This window comes from Phaethon aethereus (genome assembly GCF_964289735.1).
Source record: "Phaethon aethereus genome assembly, chromosome: 6".
NCBI lineage: Eukaryota > Metazoa > Chordata > Aves > Phaethontiformes > Phaethontidae > Phaethon > Phaethon aethereus.
In genome coordinates this window covers 24,343,749-24,366,231 of record NC_138580.1, presented here as the reverse complement: position 1 = coordinate 24,366,231, position 22,483 = coordinate 24,343,749, and the positions used below count along the sequence as shown (strand labels likewise).

Sequence of the window (22,483 nt, the reverse complement as noted above, 5' to 3'; positions counted from 1 at the left end):
ATGACGCTGTGAAAAGAAACCAGAGTAAGCAACGGAATGCCAAGAACTGTTGGATGGGATGGGAAAGTGGCCATATTTTGGGAAGAAGGGTCAGAAGAGACTGTACTTACTAGATTTTTCTCCTTACAGAGCATGGTATGAAATTCAGAGGTACTGTGCCTTTTTGTTTCTCTGCCCTTAGCAAGTATCTGTGACATAGCAGAATGCCTTACTTCTTCCCAGCTTCTAGTCTCTTGGAGGGTGAATACTTACTGTAGCTGCATTAGCCCAAAGATAGGTTTGTGTGATGTGTTTGTAATGACTACATTCAGTGTAGACCTTAACATGTTTATTAGTGGTAGAAATTATGTACAGGTATATTAAGTGTCTTAATGTTGTAATGGGAAACACTTTGAAGTCAGAAAATGCCAGAATAAAGGTTGCCAATGCATTTGAGAATCCATGTCCTGCCCCAAAGGCTTGCCTGGTTATGGGTGTACGAAACAGCTCCCTTTCCTTTACAGTTGACCTTGTCTGTCTCTGTGCAAGCTTGTTCTTGAGGATGCGCTAGGGTTGGGTAGGATAGGAGACTTCTGTTGATAGGATTCCCTTCCTCTGGAGCAAAACTTGATACTGATGTGGAACTGGAGGAGGAGAAGGGATATGTTTATGTTAAAGGCATTTTACATGGCTGGAGATTTAGTGACAGAGAACTGGATTTTACTTTTGTCTCTTTTAGATTTCTGTTTGTGATGACAAGTAAGAAAATACCATTAAAATTTTCACACATTTTGAAGTAATCATGTTTTTAATTTTCTTCATTTGACCAATTAGGATAATGAAGTCCATTGTTCTCATTAGTGCTATTTTTAAAATGTGTACCTTGCCCAAATTTTGAAATTACTTACTGCCAAGCTGTGATACAAGTAGTGCAGCCACCTCTTCTGCCTTGCCCGTGCTCTCCTCATAAGTGGTACTGGTAACTACATGTGGTATTATGGCCTACTTTTGACTTTTGTTACATTTTGTTTTGGCTGAGCAGAACTCACGAAGTCTAGTTTTCCGAGAGTTTGAGTCTTGTTTCCTTACAACAGCGATTCCTAATTTATACTTACTCTTTAGAAAGCAGTGACATGGTGCACTGAACAGCATCATGGTAGCATCATAGGCTGTGGCTCAGGAGGACTTTTTGTATGATGCTCAGTCTGCCATCCTACTACTGCTGGTCAGGTGGCTAGCTCCACCCAAGCCAAATATGTGGTGGATGAGTTCTTTTCCCCAGTGGAGGCATTGGTTTTTGCAAAACATGTAGGAACTTGATTTGTATGAGATTGAGACCTCTTTGTCTCCCTTCTGCATTTCTGTATAGTCTTTATGTACTTCTGAATTCACAAAGTGTAGTGCTTTCTTGTAACTATATGGTAATCCCTAAATTACTGTAATCCCTCCTCTGCATTCAGTACAGAACCAGTTATTGTTGGTCGCTACACAGTATAATGACTTTCATAAATTAAGGGTTTTTTTAACAGTAGCTGATTGTTTTGCACTTAGTATTGGGAAGCTGTTCACAGAACCTCGCTGCTGCCTTGTGTTGAAAATGTTGTGATAATTTCCAGCCTTCATTTTTCCATGGCTGGATTATTTCATTGGTGATTCTGGCAGCCTTGTCCTGTAGATTAAATGGTATCATATCTAACTGGTGTTTACCTCCAGTACTTATTTAAAGCAGGCATTATCAATTTTCTCTGTGCCTCTGTCATTTACATGAGGTTCCTATTCCTCTGATAATATTAGACCTGTTCTGAATTTAGCTGACCACATGCTTTCATGAATACCTTATGTGCAGATGTAATGCATCCTGTTAAACGAAGGGAAGCATTTCCCGTAGGATCTGTAGATTACATTTGCCTTGTCTTGGTGGCTGAGAATTGCTCTGAAGAAAACTAATCCATTGTGATCCCGCTTCTGTGTCACTTCCAATTGATGATGATGATGATCATGATGACTTTCCTGGAGGAAAATGTCTCCTGCTCTTGTATAGAAGGTAAACTTTGCATGCAACTAATGTTTGTGTCAAGGTCATTAATGTATTTAAACAAGATCGGTCCTAAGGCTGATCCTTGTGAAACTTTATTAACGATACCCTTAAACACCAGTTTGTTCTCCTGTTAACACATCCCATGCATTACTCAGTACATGGTCTGTACAAATGCACTTCCACCTCTTTTCTGGCTGAATGAGTAGTTTCACACACAGCACACTATCAAATACTTCATAGATGTAATTCTCCTGCATAGAAAATCATATGTCATATCAATGAGAGAATAAATTTATCAGGGCATGCTTTATTTTTTCCTTTAAACCAAATTACTTGTGTTTACCAAGGTTATTTTCTGTGATCATTTCTTCTTTGATGGTGTCATTTCTCAACCAAACTAAGTCGAAAATAGCGTTGTATGTGTTGATTAAGTGACTTTCTGGTGGAGAAGTGGATAGACTATAATGTCCCAGAATAACTGCTCGCTATGATTTTTTTAGTACATTTCCTTTGGCTAGGTCTGCTTTTAACTGTGTATTACTTACTAGGGCTCTTGCCTGTTGAGCAGGCCTTTTCCAAACTTAAATTCTATGGTACTTCTAAAATAGAAGAAGAATCCATTTGAACGTTAAAATCGGAATGGTGCTTTTCATTGGTTACTGAACCTTTTCTTACACTCGTGCTAAAAGAGCGTAAGTGATTGCTTTAAGCAAATAAAGTGTTTCTAATGGTAAGAAAACATCTGGATGCAAGCTGAATAATTCACAACTTCACTTTTGCTTTAGGTGTGTGTATTACTTTAGTCTTCAGTTGCATGATTGGGTGAAGTGGTTTCAGCTGCTATTGTAGACAGAATGAATGAATATACAGAAAGTAGAAATAATTTTATAGAGGCTGTTGGAAGTCTAGTTGTGTGGTTTTTTGTTTTTTGGTTTTGGTTTTTTGTTTTTTACTTGGGAGCTGGTTAATGTTTTAAATTAATTTTAAATTAATTTTTAATGACAATGCACATTTATGTCATAGGTCTTCTTCAGTGTAACTGTAGATCAGACCAAATTCCTTATAGTATATCCCATGCATATTTGAACTACTTTGAAAAAGTGAAATGACGTGTTGTTTAGCTACAGTGAAATATCAAAAACAATGCATTTATATGATATGAAAGATTTGCAAGTGCAAGCTAGCAGTTGATAGTAATATTATAATTAACTCTTTATACAGCCTGGTTTTTTATTCATAAACACTTTCATTTATGTTGACAACTATCATGTATGCCACCACACATGAAGCCTTTTCTTTGCTCAGAGGAGACTGAGCATGAATGAGTATGTTTTTGGGCTTATGTTCTGACTTTCCATTGGAAAATGGTTTCTGGGACAAGTCATAAAAGCTAAAGTAGCTTGCATTTTGGGTTTGGCTTTTTGATCCTCTTGTTGTTAGTGTGAGTCTTTATAAGAGTAAAACATACCACCAAGCATGGTAACTTCAAGATGGAACTTCTTTTCAGTCAATTTTTTGTTGTTAAAATTGCTGGGGGTGTTGAATGCAACCTAATTCCATAATCAATAAGAAAATGAAGATAGGTAAACTAGTAGTTTTGTTATAAATCAAATTTTGATTTTGTTTGCAAATAAAAATGTTTTGTACATACCTGCCTATGAAATAAGACTACTTATTTCTGACAGAAATTCACTTTATCATTCCATTTTCAGCCATAAAAATCTTAGTGTCTAACAGATCCTTTACAGTCCGTCAGATAAATGGAGCGTAATTTCAGTCACTGATCCAGATACTTATTCCTGTTTCTGGGGGAAAAAAAAAAAAAAAATCAAAGTTAGTGTTCCCCTAGGACAAGTATGTTTTACTAGATGATTCAGATATTGTTAATTTTTTCATTTCACCATAGTTTAGACAGGTAAACAGACTGTGTCTGTAGAATTGAACATTTTTGTGACAGCTTTTCATATTAGTGAAGTGCAGTTCATACAAGGCATGTCTGCACACTGTGAAAATCCCTAACTCATTTAGTGTTTTACTTAGACATGGACATGTTCATATGACAGTACAGTATATGCTGTTGTATTTATTAGATGGTATTTTGGGGAAATGTATCAGCAGGAGATAAGACTGGGACACACCACATCATTTTATGTAAGCAACTTAGGCAGTTAAAGTCAGGGTTAGTTTCTAAAGCAGTCTATGAAAAGGGGAGAGGGAAGATGCTTTAAGAAGAAAGTGAGAACAGGAGCCCTAATTTAAGTGCTCTGAATTGCCCTCAGAAGAGCCTCCTGCTTTATTAACTATATAGGGAGCAGAGTGAGATTAGGTATCTAAATCAGGTGTATGAAATTAAGCCTTGTATTCTTTGAGTTGCTGTAGTTTGAATATTAACCATTCAACTAAACTTTTTCATTGGTATACTGAGAGCTGAGATGATTTTTCTTTCTCTGGATACATATCAAAGTTAATTTCTGATTTATTGATTAGGATGTTCCAGCCTAATAACAAGTTTGATCCTTTCTTCATCAAAAAAACCCACTACTTAGTCCAGTATCACCAGCTTCTATAATTCTTATTACTAGTCTTGTTAAAATTGTTTCTTAAAACATCGCTGGTAGTATCATGTGATCACAAAATGTTAGTCCTTGGTAATGGCCAAAGGGGAGGGGGGCAGGAATAAGCAGGGTTTATTATTTTAGATCTAATGCTTTTATTGTGGTAATATTTGGCTTTGGCAATGTTAATACTTAACATAATTTTTAACAACTGACAGAGGGAGAAAGAGAGCATTCATGTGAATTTGGTGGTCTCCAGAGGCTCTGCAGTTAAGATCACACAGACTAATTTTGATGAAGCGAGGAAGATGTCTCCCTCTATCATGTGTGAGCAGGAGAGGATATTTCATTAGGAGAACTGGGGGGGGAATATTCTGACACAATTTGTTTAGGTTTCATTAAATTGTTGTGTGACATTAGCGAAAGCCAAAACTAACACATGTTGTAGTCTTCATTTGTGTTCCTCATTGCCGATTTTTAATGAGCACTGGTGGAATATATTCCCAATTGCTCTTTAAAGTGTCTTATTTCAAGTGGTGTTAATATATATTTATTTCATTACACAGGAGTTTTATGTAGATCATAGGTTTTGTCTGGGAATATGGCCTTGTATTTGCTTGTGTGCACACAGTACATAAAAGAATTGAAGAATATAGATTTAAAATGGTGTTGTCCATCGTGCATTTCATGTAAAGTTTCTGTTGTTAAGGCATCACATATTCTTTTGATCAAATATTCTATTTATGCATGGCTTATAATTCCTTTTTATTGAGACTTTGCTATAGTAGCATTGATATGAATTGTCCTACTTTTTTTGTATAGGACCCTTAAGAATAGTTTTTCACATTGACTTAAGAAGCCCTGCCAAGAGACAAAAGTTAAAATTATCATGCCATAATGTAAACCTGACTATGGAATCGGGGTTCTTTCTACTGATCTGTAGTAGCAGCTCAGTCGTCATCACTTTGCACATAAGTCTTTTGACTGAGATTTGCTCCTTCTGCTATAATTTATGAATAAGCACTTGCTAACTTTGTTATTGTTTTCAAGATAACCTTTCAAAACTCTGCATTTTATAAATGATAGCAGAAAGAACGAGAAGACATGACTTTCCAAAGGCATCTTTTTCTGTCCGAAGTATACGTGCTGCAAGTGGAGCCTGTTACGCCTATAACTATGAAACATAGTGTGCATGATTCCTTGCATTCTGCGTTATTATGCAGTTTCATAAGTAGTTCAAGTCTTGACTGTCTTTGATCCTTGCTGACAGCAACAGCCATGTCTTTTTCGGGGGGTCCTTTTTTCGGGGTTTTTTGGTCTTTTTTTTTTTGTTCAGTTAAGACAGAATTAATTTTTTGAACTGGCAGACCAAGGAGATCTAGAGACTGTAAGCCTTTCACGTACCAGCAGGTGCTACAGCAGCAGTGTAGTACCGTTTTCATTATTGTTTAAATCATAACTGGTTTTGATCACTTTAATGGGGACCATAATTTGGATAAAGCGATATTACTGAAGTCTTGAAAATGAGATCAGAAGTGAATGTTTTTAAAATGGATTTCAAGAACCTTATTCTCAGTGAATGGTGCTTCTTACAAATGTTTGAACTAGGGTTACCTTGACCGACCCTTTGTTAGATGGAATTTGCTGTATAAGGTACTGAAAAATCTTTTCTTACTGGGAGCTCTATATAGATGAGCAGAAGTTGTCATTCTGGATTATTTTACCTCTTTCTTGCTGTCTTTCTACCACCTCGATATTTTTTAATTAAAACTTGGTTGTAGGTCATAAACTTGATTTTTTTTTTATTATGCGTGTTTTATTTCTTCTACTTGTAAGAGTATTTTGTCCATTAACTGCTGTTTGTACTTGATTTACGTGTAACGTTATGTTCTCTGATAGTATTTCTTTCACAATTCCAAGATCTTGCAAACCCAAAACAGCTAAACAAGTTTCATGTCAGTTAAGCCAAATCTTTTGACGAAATAGGTTCAAAAAGTGGTCAGTAGTATAAAGTTATCAGTGAAGTGTTATGTCTTTATGTCTTGCTATGTAAATAGCAAGTATCTCCAAGTAGCTTTCTAGACCAGACAAACCAAGAACTGTGTACTACTACCATATTATGTTAGACAATTTGTTAACAGAATTGTATCATGAGGGCATGAAGTACTTTCATCTGAATTGCCAGAATATTGTCTTGATTTTTTTTTTTCCTTCAACTAATATTGTCTTCTGTCTTAATCTATTTTTAAGTGATCTCACATGGAATAATTTTTACTCAGAAGTCATGCCATATACAAGCATTCTCCAATAATAAACAGAAAAATTCCTGACTGAACTTGCCTACATGGCATCTCTCTCTTTCGGGTGGTAGGATATAACTTAAGGCACTCCTGTCCTTAGCAGTCTTCACCTGTTCCTGCACCACCCTTCAGATATATTGGCACGATCAGTTGTAAGGATACATGGGAAAGTGAACTGGCCCCGCTTAAAAAAAAAGAAGGGTCATGGAGACAGGTATGAAAGAAGTAAATTCTCCCTCCCAAAACTGCTTCTTGCCAGGTTATTTTTGTTGGTGAGCAGCTTGAGTATCCTTGCAGGGAGTGCTGGCAGGGTCCCTGCTTCATGTGCAGCTGGTAGCAGAAAAGCAAGTGTAACATCTGGATAGATAGGGAATGGGATGAGCAGCTCGCATCCAGATTATGAAAATGTTTCTTTAGAATCTGGGATGCAACATGAACTAAAATAGTAGGTGCAATACTGGTCACCCCATCTAAGAAATGATTTTGCAGATTTATAGGAGATTTAAGATAATGGCTGTGATAGAGATCAAGGCCCTGGAAACACTTGCTTTGACACACATGAGGCAGAGAGCCTGGGATTACTTACATTTCAAAGGAGAATGTTAAGGAAAGTTACAAACCCATCTGTGATAAATGGCAAATGACAGTGTTGATCAGGAACTTCTATTCTTTTCTTGATACAGGATCAGTTGAAATTACAATGAAGTTAAAAAGTGTGAAATCCAGATCTGGTAGAATGAAATACTTTATATACCTATTCTGTCATAAGATTCCTGAGATCACAGGATGTGTTGCAAGTCCCTGAATATGTTGTGGTAAAGAATTTTAAGCACTATTCCACTGCATGTTTCAAGGCTCGAGTCAATCTGTGTTGGAGTTGAGTGACATCTAACGTGTGAGAGAGGTTCTCCGTGTTGGTCTCTTGTGAGGTTCATCTGGATGCAATGACTAACCACTGGAGGGGATACGGACATCGGACTCTAGGGAGGTATCGAGGAACTTAAAGTATTCAGGATGCACAGGATGAATTAAGTTCTGAGTTCCTGAAGCTCTTGTCCTGAGAGGAGGCTGCTGGCCAGGGAGCAGTGCTTTTGTTCTGAAGTGTTACTAGAAAGTATTTGCAGGTGAGGGGTGGGGAGTGGGAAAGGCCTGTTGAAATCTAAGGATTGCTGTGTTCCTTCTGTCTGTCTGGGAATGATGAATAAAAAAAATAAATTTGTAAATACCACATTTGAATTGGGATTGTCTAGGTCAGTAAGAGGCACCCCCAACCCTTCTGGAGATTTGTCGTCTTCATAAAAAGCAAACTGTCACGGTGAAGAAAGTAACATTTTATTCTTTAATGTTTCCCTGTTTAGTCTTTCTTTGTGTTTATGTAGTGCAAGAAGAAAGGGATTCTCTAAAAAAAACAAGTAGCAATAGAAGTTACAGCATGTTAATCTGCGCTTTCTGCTTCCCGCTCTTAACTTCTGCCCCTCACCTATTTTGTGATACAAAATTATTATATACATTGATTTCATAATTTTTACCATTCCATTCTTTGATTTTATAAATTTGGAATGAAAGCTTACTGTGGCTGCAAATGTTTCTTATTTATATGAAAATACATATACATATTCAGGTGTACGTATGTACAGCACTGAGAACAGTGGGACCCGGCCTTTGTGGAGTCGGTGCGTGCTAACAGAACAGAAGGGAAAGACATCACCTATGAACTGTGTCACACAGCACTGGGGCTTAGGTACATTAGATCTTCCTCTCCCATCCCACTAAATCAGCTAAACCTGGCAGTACTCATAGTAGAGCCTGGCAAAAAAAAAAAAAAAAAAAAAAAATTGCCTAATTTATCATCATTTTAGATAACTTGTGGATAATGGGTGAGGCTTCAAAAGACAAAAGAAAGCCACAAAGAGGAAAGACAAAACAAGACATTTTAAAGTCAATTAATTTTCCTTTAATTTCAGTAAAATTTTGTAACAATTCAACTGTTTGTAATCACCTAGAAGCAACCCAGTTGATTTCACAAATTCATGTTGGTTACTGCTTGTCTAAATTGTCAGGTGACTAATATTTTGTGATAAACGTAATGGTCTTGCATATAGTGAAAAAACATCCTTTACTACATATTGGGATTTTTATTAAGCCTTTAAGGTTTTAATGCCTTACAACATTCTCATAAACATGATGGGAAATACGGGTTAGATGGAGACTACTGGAAGTTGAGTATGCGAGACTGGTTGGAATATAATACACGGAGCATAGTTACCAGTGGTTCACTTTCCAAATGGAGGAATGTCAGATTATGAAATCTGCACAAGCAGCTGCTGCTTGAATGCCATTGGGTGTTTCCATTAATGAGTGATTGTTAAATCTGTAGATGATCCCAAACTAGGAGATGTCCAGGTATGTATAGAACAAAATTGGAATTTAGGAGCATCTCAAGAAATAGAAGAAACCATTAGGGAAAAAAAAAAGCTAGGCTGCAGCTTCTGAGGAGAAGGATTTTAGGCAGGAATAATCAACTATGCAAATATAGTATCAAGAACAGCTAGTCACGCAGTCAATAAGTTATAAACTGAGCATGAGATAATGTTGCAGTGCTGTCACAAAAAAGCAGATGCTATACCAGGTTTTATAAACAGGAGAATCACCTGAAAAGGTGTGAGAGCATCCTTTAGCTTTTTTTTAGTGCTTTTAGGACGTTGTCATTGAGGGCTCTGAGGAATGCATGAGGTGCTGTGTGCTTCCAGTTGGAGAGTCCAGAAAAAGGTTCGAATTTAGAAGTAGTATGTGGCCTACAGGGAAAGCTCAAAATAAAAAAGACAGACCTCAGTTCTAAGTACGTAAAACGCTGCTGTAAAGAAATAGGGAGTGTGTATTCCCAGTCCATAGTGTGGTAGGCTCAGTTAAACTAATGCATTGAAATTGAAATAAGTGTGGCTCAGGCTGTATGTGTGGAAAACTTCAATAGTGGGGAACAAACTAAACAGATTGAGTTTGGAAGGTTTTAAAAATCCAGGGTTACTCAGAACTGCCAGGAGAAGAGCCTGTTGGAATTGCTAGGTCCTCTTGTTCTCGCTCCTATCTGTAGATCTTTTTTTCAGTCCTTTGTATGTTTTGGTTACTTAGTCTGATCTTACCTCATTCTGTACATTTGTTTCTTTCCTTCCTGTGGTGCTGCCTGGTATTTTCTTCTCTGCCAGGCTCTTTGGTTTCTGCCGATTTACACTCGTAGTTCAGGTGTAGAACAGAAAAACAATTGTTTCTCTTCCATGAGTTAGGTGGGGTTTTTGTTTGGTCTTGCTTGTACAAAAGCATACTTTCACAAATCACCTTTCTTCTCAGGGGTCAGTTTTTCAGATCATCTTATCTTGCAGTGTCTACTGAGCTTAAGTTTTCTCTGCAGCTTCTCTCTTCCATCACTACTTCTGATTTCCATCTGAACTCTGTCTCTGTTCCCAGCTGGATCTCTCATGTGAAACTCTGTCGAATATCGATTTGTAGTTAATGTACATGCTGCGACTTTTGTACCTCTTTATTTTGGGTTGTCTGCAGGCTTTGGTTTCTTCTGCCTCAGGAACCATCACCGTTTTAAAATGAAGGTGCTCCCTTCTGCACAAACCTGCTTTCTGGTGCTATTTGCTTATTGGCCTTCTCAGTGAGTGCCCTCATTTTTAAACCTTTCTCCAAGGTCTGTTCTGCATTCTGCTTTAATGTCAGGAGTTAATTCTGGTAGTTGTCCTGATCCTTCTGCACTTGAAGTCACTGGCTTCTTTCATTTACTTCTTCCTTGTCAGGCTGATGCAAAGTTAAAAACTGGAATGCCCTGAAATGATGCCTTTGTCAAAGTTTGGAATCTAGCGGTAGCAAGAAAACATCTTGGTCTTCTCAGCTTTCTGAGTTAGTAGTAGATATGCTGACTTGCTGCTGTCCTTCCTTATCAGCCAACAGTAACAGTGTTAGGTGAAAGTGAGCATCTTAATTCTTCTTGGCCATTTTCCCTGGTCAGAATTTTGAGTGCTGCCTTCACTTGCAAGTTGTTCAGATCTGGTTTTGTTCTTGTCTTGGTTTTGTTCTTGTATCAGGTTTTTACACAGTTGCCTTTTTAATTGAGTTTTCAATTAAATTATGTAAGATTTTCCATCACAGAATGAATGGTTGTCTGTTTCTTGGGTCTATATTTTTTTTCCCAGAAAGAATATTTTGTCCGTTTGCGGCAAATAGAATGAAATTTCAATTCAGGAACCCTCTGTAGTTGCCGTTGGCACACTCCTCTCCGCAGAGCCACCTGGAGGGAAGAACCAAGCCACCTCAACAGGGGAAGGCTGTTGGATGTACAGAAATGCTCCAAGAGATCCCTTGCTGTTGTTACTGAGTAGTACTAGAATAAACCTTTCTTCTTTCTGCTCTATGTCTTATAATCAGTATTTAGTTTTAAGTCTACTACTAACTGCATTTTTAGAAACCTAATTAGGAAAGAGTATTTTTAATTGCTTACTGTTGGTGTTGCTCACTGTTTTCCCATAGTTTTCAGTTTACCTTGTCAAGAAGGGTTTTCATCTCGAGCACTTTCTTGTTTCTTAAAATAGTTTCAGCTGTTAATCACAGTCATTGGTTCTGCCAGTTCTACTGTTTTGGGGGTTTTTTAACTTTTCTTTTTGTTACATTTCAGTAGGTTTTTTTTTAATTGAGATTTTCTTAAGTGTTGATAGTCTTTTCTCTCAGCCTAAAAATCCAATACCCTTCATTATCAAGTACAGCAGGAAGTAATGGAGAGATACTCCAGGATTTGCTTACCTTAGCGCAGTGTACTAATGCTGAGCTTTTACAGAAATACAGCATTTCCATGGAAAAATTATGTGCTCAAATAAAACAGACTTTGACATTAATTGTTACCATTTGTTAACAGAATTTTGTTCTGTTTAGCACACTTGCTTATCCCTAACAGGAGAGCAAACTTGCATATTATTTTATTGATTATTAGTCAATTATTTTTGCTTTGGGGAAAATTTCGTTTAGAAATACATCAGTATTTATATTTGAGTATTTACTCTTGTTTGTTTGTTTTTCTTTATTTTGATTACCATTAGGGGAATTCCTTGGTACTTTTTAGTAATTCCTGTGACATTGAAAGTCACAAAAGTGAAAGACTCAGGCAGAGAACCTGACTGTCTGTACAGAGTGTGATGCAGTACCTGATTCTTTTAGTGAGGCTGTAGCAGGTCTGATGTCAGTCACTTCAGAGACCTTTAGACCTCAGTGCTCATTTATTGCTAAAACATACCAGCTCTGCTCCTGCATTATGAAGATCATCTGTCAACACTTTGAGATATTCTCCTTTGTTATTAAGCTTGTGATGCTCTACACTGTCAGGTTTTTTGCCAATTATAGTTAAGGTACAATGGTGTATTCACTGGATCAAAGTCTCGCACTGGTGGTAGAGGAATGATTTGTAAGTCTTTATTCATCTGAATTGTACAATAGAATACCTGAGGAATGCAAATAATCCCTCTAAGGACTCAATAGAAAAGCTGTTAAAATGACAGTCTGAGACTATTATTATTCTGAATTGGTGTTTTAGCCAAAGTAATTATTTCTCATGTTGTTGTTCCACAATAGTTCTTAGTTTATTAGTTATGATGACCATATTTACCAAACAGTATTTGAATCCAATTTTTGACATTACTTTCATGCTCCTTTCACCTTTTCGAGTTTGCATGTTTCATTCTGTCTTTCACTTGGTACATTATTTAATTAGTCTAGACACCAATGTTACGTACTTTCTTTAAAAAAAAAAAAGTATGTATGCACAGATGTTGAAGTACACTTGTGAATAGCAGATCCATTTCTAGGTACATTTTCTGTAAAAGGTTGGCATTTATAAGCTCTGAACTTTGATATCCAGTTTGTTAGCCAAAATAAATTAGTTAACTACAAATGTCAATTTTAGAAGTGCTGTTAAATGTCACATGCCACATTCAGAAATGCACCTTAATTGTGATTTTCAGTTCAGACGTTTCTGAAGGCAGTAGTGCTTCAGTATCAGTCCTGGATACCAGACTATATTTTCACTGGATAACTGGAGGAAAAAAAGATTAGTATAATGAGGATTGAAAACCACTGATGGGGTATTTACATAAGTAAATGATAGAAGACCAGCCTTATATTGCAAACGTGTGAAAACTGTTGAGTGAACTTTTATATTCTTTGTCCCATCTAAAACCCTACTCAGTGGGCCATGCACTTAATCTCATAATAGCTCTGATCCCCTGCTATTTTCTTTGACAAATGTGTGTTGATGAACTTGTGGTTCAGTTCATTTTTTTCTGAAGTGACATTTGCATTGATTATTTAAAGGTTTGCAGGCCACAGTTTCAAAGCACTTTAGTATAATAGCAGTTAAAGCCTTAGTCTAAATCTTGGAGATTAGCAGGACCAAGAAAAAGAACTCAGCGAGCATAAAACCCTGTGCTGTATGGTTGGTGCTTCAGGTCTGAAACATCTATGGCACCCAAAGTACTGTATTTTGTACTTTGTGTCTTAGTGTACCGGAAATATTCCCATGCCTCTTGAGTTTTCTTGCTGAGCATACAGAGTTGTCATTCTTACCATTCACACTCATTCAGAAACGGTGCCTTGTAAATAACATTGAACTCCTTACAGATAATTTATGAATGTCTCCCTTAAATGCAAAATAAATAGTATTTTCAGTCACGAATGTGATGCCTGTGTCTAAAGATTGTTTAAATATCAGCTACTGCTGCAAAGCTTTTCTTAATTTTTAATAGGATACTGAACATTCAAAACTAGCACCATAAATCTCTAGCTCTAAATTTGTAGTTTCGTACAACTAAAAAAAAAATACATTAGATGTACAGCAAACTTACTGATGCTGCCAGTTATTGAAGACAAAGAGAAATAGGACATTTGATTCTTTATTTTGAAACAATAGTTATACCATATTTAGAAGCTTTGGCCTGGGGAGGTAGTAGAAACTAGTAGAAACACGGACCTGTATTCATTAGCTATGGCATACTCCAAGATCAAGAGCCAGAAGAAGCAGGGTGCTGCTTGCTATCTAGTTTATAGAGCGTAGTGGCTTTTTCTGTCTGCCAGTACCAGACAGTGCCCTAGCCACTGAGATGCTTTTAAAAAAAAAAAAAAAAGTCAGAGGAAGAACTGGAGACCCACAGTTTTACCGCGTTTGATAAATATCACTCTTTGAAGTTTCAGAAAAATAGACATCCACAGAACTAGAAAGTTTTATTCAGTATTTTAGATTGCAGGTATTTAACCTCTACCAAAAACCTGGTTATTGTCTCAAATTATGCCTATTTCTGATAGATTAAATGCCAAACAGAAACCAAGAAACAGTGAAATGTTAATGGAGTACACCTGAAGCAATTGCTGCCTGTTAATGCCTTGACCTTGGAAAGCAATACACAAAAAGATGGCATCATAAAACCGTGCAATTCTTATGAATATGTATGTGCTACTTGATAATAATGAATGTGGTACAGCCATGCATGCACTACAAGATAATGTTGTGCCCTTTGTTGTCTACAGGTTGATAAAAATTAAAGAGTGGGTGGACAAGCACGACCCGGGTGCTTTGGTCATTCCTTTTAGTGGGGCCTTGGAACTCAAGTTGCAAGATATGAGTGCTGAGGAGAAACAGAAGTATCTGGAAGAGAACATGACACAAAGGTTAATTAGCATTCATTTTCCCTACACTTTATTATCAACTATTTCCTTGCAGTAATTTAATTGCTTGCGCTGATAGAATAATAAATGACAGAGTAATTACCATTATAAAGAGAGAATCTTCTCCTTTCTTTACCATGAGACAGAGTGAAAAGATTTATTTTAAATTAAGTTTTTAACTGTCATCTGTCATCTCTGTACAGTGTTTTAATTATAACATAGGTATTAGTTATGTATATTTTTGAGAAGGAATGATCACCAAAACTGTTTCGTCATCCATGGGGAATAGGGACGGTGGAGAAAATTTTGCCATAATTTTTCTGAAGAACTGTAATAAATTGTTTCAATATTGAATTTCAGTCAAATGGTTATGCTTTCATGACCTGGAGTACTGAAAATTGCATGAGACCAAAAGTGCTGCCTGATGGGGTGATTTAAATCTATCCCATATTTCTGTAGCCTGCCGAATAAACAAATCAAAATACTGTCTTTATGATTCTGTAGTAAAAAAGTACTCTTTTCTGAAGAGAGTTCAAAGAAAAAGGCTACCGTGATTATTGCTGTGTTTAGAAGTAGACCCAGTATCTTCAAAACACGTGATGTCTTTCCACGTAAATTGATTACTTGGGGCATTTAGCTGTTTTATGTGTGTATGTTGAATGAATTGGATTCATTTTTTTTTCAGTGCTTTAGCAAAGATCATTAAGGCTGGATATGCAGCACTCCAACTAGAATACTTTTTCACTGCAGGCCCAGATGAAGTGCGTGCATGGACCATCAGGGTAAGATTCATACTTATTCATCAGCTATATCCAGTTCCACACTATTGAATTCAGATTGATATCACTGACTTTGAAGTTTGTCATGGTGGCGGTTAGCTAGTCATTACAGATGAGGTTTTTGTCCAGGATAACTTTAATTATTTGTGAGCTGCTGAACAGTGAAAGTGGAGCTGCATTGATTGAGGCAGGTAACAATTGATTCTGCCTATTACATAGTCTGAATTTCTTCATCCTGTAGAATCTGTCTACCCTCCTCCTGTGGTCAGAGATAAGACGTACCAGTATTGTGCTTGCTTAATCTGTGTGACTGGGTTTGTCTGCAGTGAAATTGATGTTGCTTTTCATTTTGTATTCAACTAAGTTTGTTTGGGTTGCGGATGGTTCATTCCTCCTTTGCTTTGCTCGGATTACATTTTCAGCAATAAAAGCAATATAACATCATTATATTCCTCATGGATACACAGTTGGGCTCAAAAAACTGAAATCAGTGTGCAGTGATTCAGGTCTTTTACTGACTTTAATATTTAGACCCAGTTTATTTTGGTAGTTTTATATGTTTATCCGAGAACTATGTAATGCCTAAAATTATATTGTGTATTTTAAATATTGCTGTAGAATGATTATAGCCTTAGAGATCGACTAATTTATTCCCAGAGGACAGTGAGAGCTGGTTTGCTTTTGAATGTAAATACGTTACATTATAAAGATTAGTATTGAAAAATATTTCTAAATGCATGTAGTTACAAACTCTATCTTAAAAATCGCAAAAATGTCAACTTTTGGAGGTGCAAATCTGTCACTGAGCTTTTATTTTTTGCAGCAGTGTACTTAGTGCTGTACAGTGAATTTCAGTGCTGTATTTAATTTCATTCAATGGAATTAATTTGTTTTCATTAATCAACATAATTTCCAGTAAATTTATATTTTTATTAATACTGCTACAGATGTTTGTGTGTATGTTTTAGCATGTTAAACTTATCTTCCTAAAAACACGTTTATTTTTTTAGCCTTTTCATCTCGTCTCCTTTTACATGATAGCTGCTAGCTGGAGTCCCTGAAATAGCTACCAAAATGATATAAAAGCAGAAGTTCTGTTGCTCTGATTCTTGCCATAGTTTTTAAAAGCACATTCTAAACTCTGCTGTTTTCAGTAGGAGGAATGCTTGCTCCTTATTAGAAAATTTGAAAGCTGGTTTATCTTAAGACTGATTGTAAGTATCTTTGATTTAATGTGCAAAGATATTTAGTCAGGTAAGCATCAGTGAGTAGCCATATTAACCCAATACATCTTTTATTGTAAAAACTGTGCTTTACAGTGTCAGACTCCTTAGCACTTTAACATGCTTTATTAAGCAGCCTTTAGGTCACCATTATTTCTCAAATTTCTCTCCATGGTTGTATGTGCACAGAATGTATGTCCTTGTAATTTAAAGCATGCAGTTATAATGCATTGTCCTCTATTGCATAAACCTAAATTATCTTATAATAGTTGCCTGTGATTTTTTTAAAATTTTTTTAGTGATTCAGTTGTTGACATTTTGGTAAGAATACTCATTTTGTTCTATATTAGACTTACTAAATTATTCTGAACTAAAAAATAGCTAATATGTAGGGCTTGAGATCCATAAATCATTTTTGTTTACAAATGTGGTTCGCCAATGAATGTTACCATTTAATTGAAATTATTCGGATGTAAGTAAAAGTCTTGAGTAAAAGTGACTTAAAAATCTTGATTTTTCTCACTTTGTGTGTGGAGAGCTAGGGATCGAAGTGAATCTCACCACAAAACACAGTCATAGCTACCAAAATCAATACTGCTGTTGATACCTATTAGGAAAAACAAAGCTGCCCTTCTTTTGTTTTAACTGTTTTATCAGTTGTTTTATCTGTGGGGAAGGCATCTATCTGTATGTCCCAATATTGAGAATTACCCAGCTGTATGCATGACATTTTAACTGATACAAAACAAAGTTTCAGCAGATCCTGAAAGCATATCAAAAAGGAGAAATGTCTTTCCTGCAATCAATCTTCTTAAATGCAATTAATTTTCTTCCGGCCTTTCCTTTGACAGAAGGGGACGAAGGCTCCTCAGGCAGCAGGGAAGATTCACACAGATTTTGAAAAGGGATTCATTATGGCTGAAGTAATGAAATATGAAGATTTTAAAGAAGGAGGTTCAGAAGCTGCAGTCAAGGTGAGCTCCCCATCTTTTTCTTCTCCCTTCTTCCATCTGTGCCATTTTTCTGTTTCAGGTCTATTTTTCACTGGGAAGAAGTTCCTGATGCTAAGTTAATCTTAATAGTCACGTCTAGCAATAGACCAAAATCTATTTTCATCTTTTACTTAAGAAAGAGTGCACCAACATACTGAACAGGAATGCAACTATTGCAGTATCCAAGATATGACAATTTGTAGACTAAATGTCAACACTAAGACCAAATGCTATGCTGATTTTTTTTTTCCTTTGTTGACACGTTAGTATTCAGAATTTAATAAGCTTTAAACTCAGCTTATTTTTGAAAAATCAATTTTCTAAGATGAGAGAGCAGATTTTTGAATCACCTCTAAAAGGAAATGCAAGAAACACAGAAAGTCTGTTTCTTCTAATAATGTGTCATCTTGTTTTGAGTTTCCAGTGAAGGTATTACAAATGTCAGATGCAAATGGTTAAGAAAATTTATATTAAATTATAAAAATGTACCTTTTTTTTTCAGGATTAGTGAATTCCACTCCTAAGCTCCGACAGGTGTAATTACAATCATAAAATTTACCATTTCAGTATTTAATTCACTCACCTTCTGATGTCTTATTCAAAAATGCCATGCCTTACTTTGATTGTTCATGGTCCCAGTAATAGTAGCATGTAGTCCATGAAAATATATGACAATAGGTGAATTTTCCTAGCTACTATCTACCAAATATACAGTGAAGGTTTTTAATGAAAAACTTTTTTCTTCAGCTCGTGCTTCTTTGTAGTGACACTTCTATTAAGAAGAGTTTTATCTGCTTTCTCAACACTAGAGGGCAGAGACTGATTGGGTGCCCAAAGTTGAGCCCTTCTTTTATAGCTGACAAATTATATCTGATTGGAAGTTATTAAGTATGAAATGAACTTGTACATGGCAAATAAGTGCCATAAGGAAAGCTGTTCTCTGCGTTGCTATTGCATTATTTCCAACTTCTTTAAGCAGAGAAACTTCCCTTTATTTTGTACGCATTTGATGTCTCATTTGTCATTTTTGATGTTTTGTTAAGATTTGTATTTTATAAAATTGCAATTACATAGCACATTAGTTTGATTTAATCAATCTCAGTATTTGAAGGTTCCTACACACTATAGCGTGTTAAAGAATTTAAAAGGTTCGGCTTTATTGTTTGCGATTTGATAGCTTGAAAGGTATGCAAAACTATGATTTCAAATTCAGCTTATTCTCAGTGGTATCACTAAGGAAGATCATACTGAGCAGCGGGACTTTAATAGGTTTGTTTGAACCCCAGGAAGTGAGGAAAAAAAATCCCATTATAATTGGTTCGTTGCGGCATGTGAACTGCCGTATGAAAAGGGAAGTAGAGTTGTAGTTGTAAAGTGAAACCACAGCTATAAATAAATCTAATATTCTGCAGCGAGAAGCCACTTTATGTAACCAAGATTCAAATTTTGCCAGCAACAGTTTTTGATGCTCAGATCTGAGTGATTTCCCTGAGAAACTGCATCAGTTAATAGGTATTAAATTAATCTGTAAGTATTTTGCTTGTATATTTGTATTTACTTTTCAGAATGTGAGATTCTAAACATCAGGCTTCCATGTTCAAATTATATTTAATGATTAAATTTTTATTGTTTCAAAGTATCTATAAAGCAAGCATATTTACGTTTGTTACTCAGTTTTCAATCAAGGTTAGAAAAAAACCCTTGCTTGTAGAAAAATGTGTTATATTATTCTAGTCTTTCCTAATTTGCATTTAATACAATGTTTCATGCCATACCCAATACCAATTACTTTTATATTGCTGGTAAATTTCAAAATTAAATTTGGGAGCTTTTAGGAGTCAACTGAAATAACAGTGGTAATGGGAGCTGCTTGCTTTGTGTGTTATCGAGTTGATCGATTTTTAAGTTTGATTTTGTGTGTGTCTAACACCAGTACAGCATAACTAATTTAATGCCAGTGCTGTGAACTATACACTGAATAGCTCTGTGTGGGCTTTGTAGTCTACAGGGATATCACATTATTAGCAATCATATCTGCTTAGGCAAAGCTGGCTTCTACAGATGGCTGCTTTCAAGTGCAAATGAACTGGTTAGACGTGTCTTGTTTAATACATACTCAAGATTCACAAATGGGTATTGATTTTTTCAACCAGTGTTTCTGATAGCAATGGAAATGGATTAAATGGTCTCTAGAGAATTTAAAGGAACACTGTCACTTTTAATTAACTGTAAACTGGTAACAAAAATACATAAACTTGCATTAGTGTGTCAAAATGTGTTTAATTATAGGAGCCCACGCCACTTTGACAGCGTGCAATAGTGTGCTAAAAAAAAAATAATCCACATTGTTATTTTGTGAAGGTCAGTTTTCTCTACAAGTATTTATGAGTAATAAATGTGTTCGACTGTAAAATGTCTCTGTACCTGTGCCTGCAGCTTACGCTTGCTGATGATTTTTACAGCACTGTTTTATTAGTGTTTATGCCATCAATTAGTCTAATTACTCTTGACTTTGAGCATTATTAGGATCTTCAAAGGAAAGAAATATGAAGTCTACTTGAAAGTAAACCTTTGATAGTCTAAACAGATTTCCGGGGCAGGGGGGGAATATAGAAACATTTGCGAAGTACTATTTATTATTTATCGATAGTGTCATATGGGATAAGGTCGATTACTATTGCACTATATGTTTATTGTTGAGGCTATTTTATCTGCAACGTTCTGTGGGCTAGCGTCACTGGTGACAACATTGAAATAAGGAATGACAGCAACAAGGTTATCGAGCCTCTAAATTCCTGGACAGCGATATGGGGAAATAAGTTGCTTTACAGAGCAGGTTTTGTGAAAGAAAGGTGTCTAAGTTAACTATGTACCATTAATCTGATCTGTTCTACTGCAACTAAGGTCATTAGTTAACAGCTTTCCTGTAATGGGATCTTAGCATGCCACCACTGTGATAGTGTCATTGAGAATAATGGCACAGTGAGGTCTTGCATGGAAGCGCTTTCTCCTGCAAGAGGAAACTTCAAAACAGGAATGGTTATTGAACTAAAGCAGAAGCTCTCAACTTTTCCATATTGTAGATCACTTTTCAAGATAAATGCTTCTGCAGACCACCTCCCGCCCAGTCTGTCAGTCCTAATGCCACAGCTTCTCCGTAGCCTCTATAATACTAGGTTTAATTACGGCAAGGTAAAGATGGAAAAATATAATAATAAATTCTAATGCGGAGAGTACTGATATTTAATAGATTCCTTGCCTATTTTCTGCTCTCCTCAAGTACAGCATTTTCATATTCTTTTCATGTCTTTGGTCTGTATGCCTTCTCCTGTATCCTGGTTTCACAGCCTCTCTGCTCTTATATCTGTCCTTCTGAAGCAAATTTCTTCTAAAGGAAATTTCTGACAGGAAAATGGAGCCTGTGTTTTGTGCTCCTCAGTCCTTCATTATCTGGGCACACGCAGACGAGAGAGCCCGGCTCGGAGCACCAGGCACGTACGGTTGGGGCTCTTGCGTAGCGCTCCCGCATTTTGTTCTGGCAGTACTCGCCTGGCCAGCCACGCAGCGGTCGTTCATATACCCGTTTAACGGCCGCGCGGCCACGATGCAAACTGTTGCCGATCACCCTCACCAGCAATGCTCTCTTAGATTCCTGCCGCCAGTGTTTGCCATCTGCAGGTTTTTTAAATGAAGAAAAAGAAAGCCCAGAAGCTGCTGGTGGGGAAATTGAGTCGTTTTAGTGTCCTTTATCTTAAGACTTGCCAGTGCTTACAGAGTTGCCACTATATAATGCAGATGGCATTTAAGCACCACCGATTCAGTGGAGGTTAAGTTATCTTTGTATGTATTTTATATGTATGTAAAACCAAATTATGTCAAACTGATGAGTATTGTGGCTGTCAAACTCTGAAGCCGAAGTACTACCATTTCTTTACCAAAATGTAATTAAATAATTACAATTTGAAAATACTATAAAATGTCTAATGAAATAACCCGTTTTCCTTTTGTCTGTTCTATTTACAGGCTGCTGGAAAATACAGACAACAAGGCAGAAATTACATAGTGGAAGATGGAGATATTATCTTCTTTAAGTTTAATACACCTCAACAACCCAAGAAGAAATGAATATCAGGTGTTGTTCATTGCTCAGAAATAAACTGTGCTGCTTCAAAAAGCATATAAATTTTTATTTAGGATGGAATATCTGGAAACAAAAAGCATACAGTTTGTACCTAGGGAACCTCCCCTCCCTGCAGTGAAATTATTCTTGTTTGTTTTGAATTAAAATATGGCACCTCAGCGAACATGCAAGTTCACTAAATGTGAACAGCTTTGCATTTCAAACAATTAAGACCCTACTCCAAATTGTAGAAGCTTTTCAGGAACCATATTACTCTCATGATACTTCATTAATCTCCATCATGTATGCCAAGCCTGACACGTTTGACAGTGAGGACAATGTGGCTTGCTCCTTTTTGAATCTACAGATAATGCATGTTTTACAGTACTCCAGATGTCTACACTCAATAAAACATTTGACAAAACCAGCCTTGGTGTGTTTGGGGATGTCTGTATTGACTGACTGTGGTGTGCTGAATGCGATACGGCACCTGGTGGATGCTGATTACAGAATTTTAAGACGTGTATGATACAGTAACTGGCAGTGTGGGGCAGCTGCAATTGTATCTTGAGAGTGAGTCTTTCATGGGAATCAGAAGATTAGGATGCCAATGATTTGTCTCAAAAAAGTTAATGAATTTGTAGATGGACATTCACTGAAAGATGATAGTAAGGATAACAAGAACGATGCAGCGTAAATTATTTTTACTGGAGAGAGGAAATATATGTAGAAAAAGAATATTATTTTTGAGACGGAAGCTTTTTTGTTCAAATCATTTTGAAAAAGTATCTCA

The 22,483-nt window shown here is 36.4% G+C and overlaps 1 protein-coding gene across 2 annotated transcripts in view; it reads left to right on the top strand.

Moving 5' to 3' along the window:
- OLA1 (Obg like ATPase 1) overlaps positions 1 to 21,695 on the top strand; it is a gene marked incomplete at its 3' end in the record, with an annotated part of 100,771 nt that extends 79,076 nt beyond the window's left edge. The window contains exons 7-10 of one of the 2 annotated variants that reach the window (XM_082001776.1): positions 14,502 to 14,579; positions 15,262 to 15,358; positions 17,430 to 17,552; positions 21,594 to 21,695. In XM_082001776.1, coding sequence (XP_081857902.1) covers positions 14,502 to 14,579; positions 15,262 to 15,358; positions 17,430 to 17,552; positions 21,594 to 21,695 — 400 coding nt within the window. Of the gene's footprint in view, positions 1 to 14,438; positions 14,580 to 15,261; positions 15,359 to 17,429; positions 17,553 to 21,593 lie in introns of both variants that reach the window. The other variant, XM_082001775.1, reaches the window with a different exon arrangement.
- Between the last annotated feature and the right edge of the window lie 788 nt (positions 21,696 to 22,483).